We start from the raw sequence: 12,955 nt of genomic DNA on the forward strand, positions 1-12,955 counted from the left end.
ATTGATCCTACCATGTACTGCCATACAATCAGACAGGTGTGAAATTGCTTAGTAACCTGCAAACTTTCAGTCATGAAAGTTCACAGGTTATAGCGCAGGCGCCGCTGTCCGCATTACCTTCATGCCCTCTTGGCATGGAGAAGGTGTGCGGAGCAAAATAATCGCAATGTCTGGCGATTTGCAAGGCGTTGCGATTTATTTCAGGGCTTGTACATCACAAAACTGACACACAAGCCCTGATGACTGTCTTCTATCATACAGTGCACTGACCTTACTCACTGTTTGATGGGAGTGGTTGTCCTCCCTCATCCCTGCTCTGGAGCTGGTCAGTGTAGAGGTGGCAGCTGCTGGGACATCACACAAGGCAGCAGCAATGTGGCCTCTGACTGTGTTGCCATCCTACCCCCACCACAACTATCAGGAGCTGCAGAGGAGCCTCCTGGGTGTATGGACGGGTCACCTCTCCTGCTGTGCCCTGTGCTGATACCTGTGCTGACTGGAGACACTAGGCACAGCTCACACATGGGGAGGGGCCGGCCCGGGGGAGGAGGAGGAGGGGGGAGTGCTGGAAGCTCAGTGCAATCTCTCAGCCTCCCGGCTACTGCACCTGGTCATGTAGGATGAAACTTAACTCTCAGGCAGCCGTGTGTCAGTGAAAATGGCTACGTGTGTCAGCACTGACACGCGTGTCATAGGTTAGCCATCACTGGCTTATGTCATCGTCCATGGTGATCCGGTGGGTCCACTACCCCTGGAGCATGATACCGTGGTCATTAAGTGGTTAATGAACCATGGACAGACTGTGTGCCAATATGTGATACATGCGATACTTTATTCAAAGTTTGAAAACATAAATTTAAAAATGCTCCACATTTTTACTGTATAGATTCAGTGTAAATTGGTAAACTGTAAAAACCAAGTATATTGAAACTTTCTTTGACCTATCATCTGCCATCAACTCTAGGAATTATCACTGTCCCTTTGCTGCTGTGCTGTCCCACTGGCACACAGTGGCAGCAGACTTGCTGGGAGAGGTGAGTATTTGGTGTTCATTTATTTTTTTTTATCAAGCAGCAATAAGGGAGAGTTGGGGATGGCACACAATTAGGGTGGAAGAACAGTAACAGGGGCGTAACTACAGCGGTAGCAGACATAGCAGCCGCTATGGGGCCCGCAGTCTCAGGGGGCCCCCGTCATCCGACCTGACACAATAAAGAATGGAGGATGTGCACCATTATATATAAATATTGTACTGCTCATTGTCCAGCATAATATGTATATAAAATATACTGTAATGTATATATGCAGTATCTGTGATGTGTATATGGTGTCTGTATACACTGTATGTGAGTATGTTGCATATGGCACTGTATGTGTGTGCATATGCTGTGTGTGCACATGAGTGTATTTATATGTGATTGTAACTCGCATGTGTGAGTATACTAAGGGGTGCCTCATGCAGTACCTGGGGGGTTACAACATGAGGGGGAGCACAGTATGAGGGAATCTCAGAATAGAAAGGGACCACAATGTGAGGGGAAGATGGGGGGCCACAATATGAGGAGGAGATGGAGGGCACAATATGAAGGGAAGATAGGGGGCATAGTATGAGGGGGAAAGGCATAATTGGGTGGAGTTGGGGGAAAAGGAGAAAATTAGGTTTCCCAAGCTTTTACCACAAAGTTAATTGGATGTAATTCTCCAAAATGTTTTGATATAATAAGGTATTTCCTTCTAATAAAACTTTATGGAGCCTAGACAATAAATTTATCCATTAAAACCCATGTGATAAAGGTCATAGGACACCGTTTTTGTAGATGTTAATGCAAGAGGAGATTTAGCCCAGATTGCAGCATACAGATATGAATGAGTTGCAGTGCAATGAAATCTGAATAACACAATAACACAAGAAATGAAACTAAGTGATGTGGACTAAATAGAATAAATACACAGCAATAGCAATTGTTGGCCTTCTCTCTCTATGTTACCCCCATTTTAGTCTATCCATTAGACTGTTTATTAGGGCCTATTCACATGACCATACTTAAAGGGATATTTCCATGAAAGAAAATTCTCAAATTTCAATCCACTAATGAAGTTTACACAATAAAGATAGTTTTAACCCTCTTACTTTACAATTTTACTCAGTGTTATTACTGTTTTAGCTCATATAATCCAGTTATGGTCAGTGTAAAATTCCAGACTCTGGGTGGGGACTCTCTAAGCAGATACTTCATGATCCCAGTAGTGCTGTGTGCTGACAATGTGGTTAGATTATCAGGGTACACATTTAAATACTTTCATTTAGCTTCTGAACATTCAATACTAAATGACACAAATAAAAAGGGATGAGACAGATCAGAGATGAGAGTTGATGAGATCCACGTATATAATGCATATATAAAGACCTTATCTGCCTGTAGCTTGTAGATTTACTCTCCTTGTGCAGACGTTTGCCGGCAGGATCTCTAGGTGTGAGCTCCTCTTGGAATGCAAATGGCGGGCCGATGCAGAGAGAAGCCCACTGCAGCGTTAGACAGGAGAACAATCTGTCCTGCCAAACGCTAGACTTCTAATTTGCGGTCAGATCCCAGGGCAGAGAGAAGCTCACTGCAGTGTCAGACAGAAGAAGAATCTGTCCTGCCAAACGTTAGACTTCTGATTTATGGTTAGATCCCAGGGCAACCGAAATTGTGTACAGCAAGACTGATAGAGACAGGTTGGATTTATATCTGTGAAATTCTGTATTTTTGTTAATAACAGTGAATTAGAGAATGTGTTATTTTGTTACCCTGAGTTTATTTAATAATCCTGTGTTTGTGGGAATACCCCTTTAATACCTGTAAACTGTCCGTGAACTATCACCTACTGACATTCATGTCATGTACAATTGAAGTCTATGGGAATGAAAAAAAAACTTTCCCTGAATGCCATTACTTGTTCAAGAAACTTGAAACATTGTACATGGAAATGAACCTCATAACAGAAATTCATGGTTTACAATAAGGAATAAGCACAGTTTATCTGCTGTTACACTTTCACCGCTTTTCCAAGCATGTGTGCAGCTTCCACCCTCCTCCCTTACCGTAGCAGATGCTCTTCCCTCCCCACGTTGGTATTACTTTAAGCTCTCTGAGCTCTGTATCTCCTTTCTGCTTCTTTCTCTTTCCAGGCCAACACCTTTACTGGAAGGCCCGTCTGACCCTCCTACCTTATTATGGAGAAAACCCTATTGTAACTAAGTTGGCCATGCCGGAAAAGACAAAGGACCACTGCCATTCCCAAGGTCACTGAAAAATATAGCTGTAAGTATGAGAGCTACTTTCTTTTTTAACTATATTATACTGTCAGTAACAATTGTTATTCAGGTCCCTCATATTTTCGTCTCCATGTGTTGTATGCTATAAGCAAAACAGAATAGTTCATGTATGTATGTGTGTATGTAAGTAAGTCAAATTGAGTTACATAATTTTGTAGGAATGGAGATGCAACATGCAAATACCATGAATTTTATTTCAATACTAGGAACCTGATGTATCTGTTAGGTAGACCATGATTCCAACAGATGGAATATAGATGGTACTGTTAATAATTCTTTGTTATACTAGGTTTTATCTAGTCACCTCATTTATTTGATTAAATATAATACCCTGTAAATGTTATTATGAGTATTACAATAATAAGAATTCACTTGAGTGCATATGTCTGTCTTTAATTACACGGTTGTCCATTCAGACCACAAAAATTTGGATTACTTAATTGAAATTATGGACTATTGAAAACTAAATGGCTTTGTATAGTATAATACTGTTCTTCAGTGTAGTAGATAACTGGTAACATGCCACCCTGCTAATCCTGGTGTGCCATTCATTTGTCACATGTGCTGGCCTACAGATGATCTTGTCACACACGCAGGATTCCTATGTGTAATGCTCAGTCAACACACAGGAGGGGGTGACAGGTCTACAGCTCTAAAGATGCTAATCCTCGGGATAACGAGTCATTAGTGACAGCATCAATCTGTGGGCAGCCCTTCTGAGATTAACGCAGAGCTGGAGTATAAATTTCCTTTTTTGGTTTGCATTCACATTCACACATGGAAACACAGTTCAGAAACACTGCTACGTCATTGATTTAACATTATTTTGTACATTTAGCTTATGCAACTTTCTTTTATCCTTAGTTTATCCTATTCGTGCTTATAAATTCATAGATTAGCAAAACATTGTATTTTGTATATGAAAGGTTACGTTGTTGATGATTATTTGCAATGACATCCCACTATGGTGGGTCCAGGGAGACACTATGCCACTATAACTCAATGTCTCCCTGGATCACAAAGTCACAAAACCAATGGGACTAGTGTTAAACGTTGTTGTCAATTGATAAAGAAGAGGATCACTTTCCATTTCAATGACCGCTAAGTAGTAAACATGGGCACAAGTGCCATCAAGCACAATAAGCAGATGAATATGGTGCTCTTGGAGAGTCAAGGCCCTTAAAAATAGTGGGAACAGTTCTGGTATTTAACATTAGTCTTGCTATTAGACAAAAATAAACTATGCAGTTTCCTATCATTAAGGAAAATGCAAAAAAGGGAGGGAAACAACAGCATTGTGAAAGGGGTAAAACATGGTTATAAATAACAACGATTTAACATATTCAATGTGTAACCCTTATATAAAAATAGACAGTAAAGCTCATTTTTGGGAGTAAGGTCACAGCTTTATTGCATAAACATTTATTCCAAGAAATAATTACTTATAAAACACTCAGATACTGTATTAAAAGGCATATTTTTTCATAAAGGAAGCTGTATGTCTTGTCATGCCGACGCGTTGGCCAAGTTGGCTGCTTAGTTGGACTGCGCACATTACCTTCCCCCTTCCGCCAGCTGTGACTTCAAACATGGAAGCTAGCAAAGGAGAAATACATTAAACCACAGAAATAAATGGCAACTGCAAAGCAGTTATATAGCCCCATGACAAGGAGGAGCAGAAGTGAGGTGCCAACTAAGCTTCCTTTCACACAAATGTATGCTTTTTACACTCATGTATTTCAATGCTGTATTTGGCAGTATATACATGACGTTTTTTAACCGCATATGCACCTATGCCACGTATCCGTATAAAATATAGTGGGTTTGGTTGGGTTTTGCTTACGATACAGTGCAAAACAATTTCAGAAATTGGCGCAGTTTGTTTTGAATGAAGGAGGTGGTTTAATACAATGTGGGGTATATGATTGGTGGATGGCGCCCTTTGTATTTCTGAACGCCGAGGTAGATAATAATACTGTCACCAAGTAACTAGAGGTAAATAATGGTTATTACACATGGCCATTTACTGACATTTTGTTATATACTAATGGATGTTGTTCCCTGTGTTATATTTATGGATGTATTGTTATGTAATCTTGTTGTAAAAACACACCTGATATGATCACATGACTTATGATGTTGTCCATATATATGGAGTGCTGGATTTATCACATTGCTTGAAAAAGGATCCTGAATAGGGTCTGAAAAGTTGCACTTGGGCTAATAAAGCTCCCATCCGTTTTTTCACATATTTATCATAAGATACTTTTATGCCTTTTATAACAAAATAGCTTACTCTCATTAGGCCTAATTCACATCACTTTTTGTGTTATATGTTGTAAGGACATGTCAGGAGTATTCCGGCATGTCCACACAACGTATGGCACTGACGTATCCCCCCTGTATGCCTATACAGTGGGAGATTTCTTCCGGGGACTCCCCCTCCCTTCTGGATGCGGTGGGAGGAGTGTACACGCTTGCTGCCTCTTTCCATCCTGCTTTTTTTTGGCGGACAGAATGTTTAGTAGCCAGACGAAGGCAACAACTATGCCTCCGTCTATCAATGCATACGCTAAGCATATATGTCAGGTGCTTTCCCAGCGTACACTTATATACATATACTAATATACGTTTGTGTACACAAAAAAAGTGATGTGAACCCAGCCTTAAAGTGGTTTGTGAGAGAAAGGGCATGGCCTAAGTTGCACCAAAAATAATGTGTCATTCAAGCGTACATTTTGGTCTAAACTAAACAAACTAATGGGATTTGCAAATTTAGACTAGACAGTCTTTAACCGGTTCGCGACCGCCCGCCGTGTATTCACGGCGGCGGTCGCGTCGCGCTGCATGGAGAGGGCTCACGGGCTGAGCCCTCTCCATAGCCGGTAAGTCTTTGCTGCATATTGCAGCAAAGGCTTACCGGTAACATCCGCGATCGGTGCTAGCACCGATCGCGGGTGTTTTTACAGCGTGGGCTGCCGGCAAAGCTGCCGGCAGCCTCAATCAGATAGCGGCGCATGGCCGCCGCCATCTTACCTGGGATCGCCGCTCCCCGTGACGTCATCGGGGGGCGGCGATCCGTCTTCATGGTAGCCTCGGGTCTTCCGAAGACCCGAGGCTATTTCGTTTTAACCCCTTCATTACAATGTGCTGATAGCACATTGTAATGAATGAGGAAGAAAATCCCCATATACTGCCATACTGTAGTATGGCAGTATATGATAGGATCGATCAGACAACCTAGGGTTAAAGTACCCTAGGGAGTCTGAAAAATAGTATAAATAAAAATAAAAAAAAGTTAAAAAAAAAAAATTATAATAAAAAAACCTAAAATTTCAAATCACCCCCCTTTCCCTAGAACTGACATAAATATAAATAAACAGTAAAAATCATAAGCACATCAGGTATCGACGCGTCCGAAAATGCCCGATCTATCAAAATATGATAACGGTTTTTCAATGCGTTTAACCCCGTAACGGAAAATAGCGAAAATGGCCCTTTTTTGCCATTTTGAAAAATCTAAAAAAATCTATAAAAAGTGATCAAAAGGTCGTACAGTCCTAAAAATGATATCATTGAAAATATTATCAAATTTCACAAAAAATGACACCACCCACAGCTCCGTACACCAAAGTATAAAAAAGTTATTAGCGCCAGAAGTTGGAAAAATCAAAAAAATTATTTTTGTACAGGAGGTTTTAATTTTTGTAAAAAACATTATAAACCTATACAAATTTGGTATCCCCTTAATCGTACCGACCCAAAGAATAAAGTAGACATGTCATTTGGGGTGCTCAGTGAAAGACGTAAAATCCAAGCCCACAAGAAAATGGCGCAAATGCGTTTTTTCACCATTTTCATTGCATTTGGAATTTTTTTCCCGCTTCCGAGTACATGGCATGGAATATTTAATACCATCATTATGAAGTGCAATTTGTTACGCAGAAAACAAGCCGTCACACAGCTCTTTACGTGTAAAAATAAAAAAGTTATAGATTTTTGAATGTGGGGAGTGAAAAATGGACATGAAAAAACAGGAAAGGGCCCGGTCCTTAACCGGTTAAAGGGGTTTCCCCACGAAGCAAGTTGGGTCATATCTGTACTCCATAGAGTACTCCATCAGCTCCATAGAGTGGTGCTACGAGGGGGGTGTGGACCCCATCGGACCCCCATTCTAGTGATCTGTGGCGGTCCCATCACTGAGACCCCCACCAATCAGTAAATTAAGCACTATCCTGTGAATAGGGCCTAGCTTGCTTCGTGGGAAACACCATTTAACAGATTTAGCATTATACATCCTTATAAATCTGAGACTCAAAAAAAAGGTAGCATCAAAAAAAAAAATCCTTATAAATCTGGCACATTTTTAGTGAATATGCACAAGTGTTTGTATTTCTCAATTTTATATCTATCCTAATTTGTTTATGGTTTGCAATCCCAAAATAACCATTCTCCTGATACAGTGTATGTTGTTTTTTGTTTACAAAAAAATATTAGAATGAATAAAATATTCAGGTGGAGAAGAAAATAGTGACTTATAAATTAAGTACATAAATAAACATGTTTTTCTGGCAACATATTTTACATTATATTTACCATTTTTTTGTCCAATTGATTTATGCAAGTTATATATTTAAGTCTTGAAAAACTAATTCTCTCTTTATTTTCTACCTACAGGCTACTCATTTTGCACTGTGTATAGATATGCCTCCCCCATCTGAAATCCTCATCTTGACCCTGAGTCTAGCCTTCCAGGTGGCTTTAGGTAATGTATCTAGTAGCTACAATGTCCATCAATGCACTAAGTATGTTTTTAAAATTCAATATTTTTTTTACTTGTGAATAATGTTTTTCACCATACAATTATGAACATTGTTCAGATACAATTTCATAACCCATCCTACATTGGGGAACAGAAACCACTTGCTACTCTAAGATCATTGCTGGTGTATTTTATACTTGAAATCAGAAAATCCCAGCAAACTCCCCAAATGTCTGCTTTTATAGAGGTGGCCACACTTGCTGATCTTCAATTAATCATATATGAACTTGGTGAGAACTACTTGGTTGCTGCCTTACCCTACTCTACCTACTCTACATCTCTAGTATCTTTGAGGCAACACTCCTGCAGTGATGGTGATGAAATTTTATAATGAAATCTATATGGAAGACTTTTTCCATATGGAAATAAAAGTAGCTAGATAAGAATCATGTGAGTCATGGGATATCAGAGAGCAGAAACTTATCTTTGAGAATTGGAATAACACATACCAGATGAGAGAAACTAAGGTTATAAAAACATTCCACAGATCCAACAAAGACATAGTGCTGCAGGGTTTAGGTACTTCAAAGAAACGGGGCTAATTAGAAGATATGGGTGGTACCTTTGAAAATAAAACCTTTCCAGAAAATGTGCTTCAGAGTACTGTACATCTATTTGCATTGCTGGCTATTTCTGTTATATTGTATCTGTTAAAGAGATGGTAAAGAGATGTGCAAATAAGTGGTGCAGGGGAGGATAAGGAAAACTATGCCACAGTATTATCTTAACTTTTACATATATTTTTTCACAGAATCTCTAGCAGAGTATGCATGGCCTTTATCTCTAAACACCTGTATAGGGAGTCAGCAAAGGCAAAAGCTCCATAAGGATTTTGATTTCTTCGGAGAACAATGTTGATGGCCTCTAACCTAGTCAAACTGTTCAACATGATCCAATGACTCCAAGGCACCACAGTCCACAACTGGAAGTCCTAAGCATATGGCCCAATTATAGGGAATAAAGTGGTTTATAAAGTGGTTACACGGGATGTGATGGGATGATATAATGGGATATTATGATCTATTTATTTAAGGAGAAACAATAATAAAATAGATGTAGGGCAGCACGGTGGCTGAGTGGGTAGCACTTCTGCCTTGCAGCGCTGGGGTCGTGGGTTCGAATCCCACCCTGGTCAACATCTGCAAAGAGTTTGTATGTTCTCTCCGTGTTTGCATGCGTTTCCTCCGGGTCCTCCAGTTTCCTCCCACACTTCAAAACATACTAGTAGGTTGTTTAGATTGTGAGCCCCATGGGGACAGGGACCAATTTGGCAAGCTTTGTGCAGCGCTGCGTAATCTGTGTGTGCTATATAAATAAAGAATTATTATTATTTTTTAAGGGTAAATGTAACATCTTCCGACAAGTCTGTTTAATTAAATACTTGGTAACACCATAAAGATTCTTTGTATGTGTTAGCCAGTGGTTAACTAAAGGATAGTTGAGAGTTCTCATTGGTTGATACCTTTTATTGGCTAAGTAAAACAGATCATAATAATAATTCCTTTCTTTATATAGCGCACACAGATTACGCAACACTGCACAGATGTTGCCAAATCAGTATCTGTCCCCAATGGGTCTCACAATCTAATCAACCTACCAGTGTGGGAGGAAACCGGAGCTGCAAGGCTGTAGTGCTAACCACTAAGCCACCATGCTGACAACTGCAAGATTTCAAGATTACTTACAGTAGATCTCTTCATATCATGCCTGGTGAAGAGACCTAAGTATTCTTGAAAGGTTGCAGTTGGCAACTAATTAAGTTAGCCAATAAAAGGTATCAATAACTCTGGTAACCCCATAAAATAACAATTCAGAAGCAAATTTCCTTGTGACTCTATATTGTGCTTTTACCTGTTATTTCAGTTGACAACTGGATGTTGCTATTCCCGTTGTAGTACCAAACCCACACTGGCATTACCCAGTTTTCAATTAATTTCTGAGAGTGATAACTAAAGAATGTCACATGGAGATCTAATAACCAAAGCGGATGTTGAGGGGGGTCACATGATCCTAAGATCATAGAGGCAGAAAGCCAAAGTCAGTGTAAGTACAGTATTGATGAACCTTTTAGGGGATTGTACTTACACTGATAACCCTTTGCAAGGAGTTGTCTGGTTAACAAAAATTAATTTTTTTAAAATAGTAGATATAATCAGTTATCCAATAGGGATACCCGTACCTTTGTCAAAGTAAAGTCTACCATTGGTGCTACCACCAGAATAATGAGAGGAGTATCACAGTGCCGCCACCAACTATCATTCGTCATATGACATATTCTATTGCCATCTCTTTATATAATACTATGTACAATATGTCATTCACAAAATGATTCATGAGCCAGTCACCGGCCTCAGCAGTTACAGGAAGACGCTCTATGGACCTCCTATGTGGCACTAAAATGATCCACAACTGGAAACAATTTTGATTTTATGTATAAAACTGTATAATACTGTATAGAAAAAGAGTTCTAGTTAATTATTATTTTTTAATCTTTCTAATGTTTAGGTGACCAGTGCTCTGGAGGAAGCAATATATTCACAGAGATACCAGAGAACAGCCCTAATGGGACCTTTGTGGCTAACCTTAGTATGTTTGGAGACCCCGTGACTAGTACAGTAAAACTCTGTCTAAGTGGAACAGATGCTGACTGGTTTTACCTGGATGGCAAGAATGTCTGGCTCAATGTGTCTTCTGGGAAAACACTGGATAGGGAGGTAATGATGGATCACTGACTAGTTATATGTACATAGGAGATCAAATTTAGATATCAACACACAATTTCCTAAATGTGAAGGTCATTGTGTAGTCCTATGGGAATATATATCCTAACATGAGTAAAATTTGTGTTTTCATTTCATAAATTGCATATATTCTAAAGTTCAGCATAAAAATGAGATAATTGTAAAAGACACTTTTCAAAATTATAGAACACTTTCAGGGTGTAGTCACAAGTCATGTTTGACGTATGCGTTTGTAACAGCTAAAAAGAGATATGTCTAATTAAACAGCTGTTAACACTTGTGTTTACAAAATGCAAATGTTAACGCTTTGTGGTAACGTGTGTGTTAACAAACACATGTGTTAATGCAATCTTAAGGCATGTGTTAACTATGCATTAACGGTTACGTTTTGTAAATGTAAGTGTTAACAGCTGTTTAATTAGGCAAATCTCTCATTTTTAAAAGCATGTGTTAAACGTGACGTGTGACCGCACCCTCAGATATTGGCATTAATCTGGCATTGATAAAAAATATCATTCAAATGTTGAGCAATGGAGATTATATCATTTCTGAAAAAAAAGTGATCATACATCTCCAGCGTATATATTATTTTGTGATATGCTACATTTTATGAATGTGTTCTACCTGGATGCATGTGGACTAAAGAATTATATTATTAAGGATCTTATTTATTTGCAGGCTCTGGATTCCTCTGTTCTTCTAGTCACTCTCACCTGCTCCGAGGAAGGATATGCATCGGTAACGTCCCATTACTTGATACTTCCTTGTAGATAACACAAGAGTATCCAGCCTGGAAATCACAATACTTCAGACAATGTTAATATCTCTTTGACAACCAGTGGATTTATGTCTATTTGATAATTGTTATATTCACAGCAATATATGATATCACAATGACATCATTGTGATCCTGTTACTGCCTGTTGCTGATGGTTTGTGGGCCCAAATCCCAAAGACATCTTCTCTTTTTTATGTGTCTTTGTATAAATTTTCACTAGTTTTACATTCTTAACTTAATTTCCCCCTTCTGAGCATTTATTCACTCTAATTATTTATAACTAGGTCCAGTACAGAATAATAGTTCAAGTTCTCAATGAAAACGACAATAAGCCAAGGTTTTTGGAAGAATCAATTGCTGTTCAGAACATCAGTGAGGTGAGTGTTGATTTGAATAGCATTCTTGTTGAGTTGCTTGGAATCCACTTGAGAACCTGTCACATAAAGAATGCAGTCCAATCTTACAGCACCAAAAGGACAAGATTGGGAATTTGCTAATCTGTTCCTTGAAATAGATATACTTGCAGGGGTATAACTTGAGGGGATGCAGAGGGTGCGGTCACAACTGGGCCCAAGAGTCTTAGGGGCCCATAAGGTGTCACTTTCTCATGTGAGAAGGCTAGTACTATAAACCATACAATATCGTTGGGGACCTGGCACAGACATTGCACTGGGGCCTATCAGCCTTAAGTTAGACCATTGTATACTGGTTTAGCTTTAATCCTGTATCATGTCATTAGGTTTTCCCCACTGCCCACTCAACTTATACTCGGGTATATATATATTGTGGGGAATTGCTCTGGTAGTTGACAGGTAGCAGTGCAGGAAGCAGTGACACACGCAGGTTTAAAAGTCCAACTTAAGTGTTTATTCACACTTGCAAAACAGAACACAAATTCAGCCTTGGCTTAGGCACATGCAAAAACATTATAAAAGTAATTCCTGCCCAGCTAGGCGCTGTCTAATACATTTGACGGACCCTAGCTATCCGGGTACCAGGCTGCCTGGCACACGCTCTTGGCCAGCGGCAAGACAGGAGACCCTCAGTTACCTTTGCGGTGAGAATGCAATCTCGCTTTCAGCTCTCCAGGTAGGGCCTCTCCTACTGCTTCTGGCCTGCAGACTAAATCAGACCCTAACGAGGCCTGTGACCTGCACCTGTGGGCTATACAAAAGCCCAGGACCGAAGCCCGGGTGGAGTAGGAGTCCCACTACCAGCCTACCCCTACTCCATAATAAGCAGGCCCAGTACGGACATTACAAATGTGTCTGTGTTAGCTAGGCCAACACAGACAA

The 12,955-nt window shown here is 39.7% G+C and overlaps 1 protein-coding gene across 5 annotated transcripts in view; it reads left to right on the forward strand.

Moving 5' to 3' along the window:
* Window positions 1-3,145: 3,145 nt before the first annotated feature.
* LOC140127177 (cadherin-related family member 5-like) overlaps window positions 3,146-12,955 on the forward strand; it is a 50,041-nt gene continuing 40,231 nt past the window's right edge. For all 5 annotated transcript variants that reach the window (XM_072147547.1, XM_072147549.1, XM_072147548.1 and 2 more), the window contains exons 1-5: window positions 3,146-3,305; window positions 7,997-8,084; window positions 10,647-10,855; window positions 11,561-11,620; window positions 11,945-12,037. In XM_072147547.1, the coding sequence (XP_072003648.1) occupies window positions 8,024-8,084; window positions 10,647-10,855; window positions 11,561-11,620; window positions 11,945-12,037 (423 nt within the window). In that variant the 5' untranslated portion in view covers window positions 3,146-3,305; window positions 7,997-8,023. The remainder of the gene's footprint in view (window positions 3,306-7,996; window positions 8,085-10,646; window positions 10,856-11,560; window positions 11,621-11,944; window positions 12,038-12,955) is intronic.

The sequence above is a fragment of the Engystomops pustulosus genome, chromosome 4 (assembly GCF_040894005.1).
Source record: "Engystomops pustulosus chromosome 4, aEngPut4.maternal, whole genome shotgun sequence".
In the NCBI taxonomy this organism is placed as follows: Eukaryota; Metazoa; Chordata; class Amphibia; order Anura; family Leptodactylidae; genus Engystomops; species Engystomops pustulosus.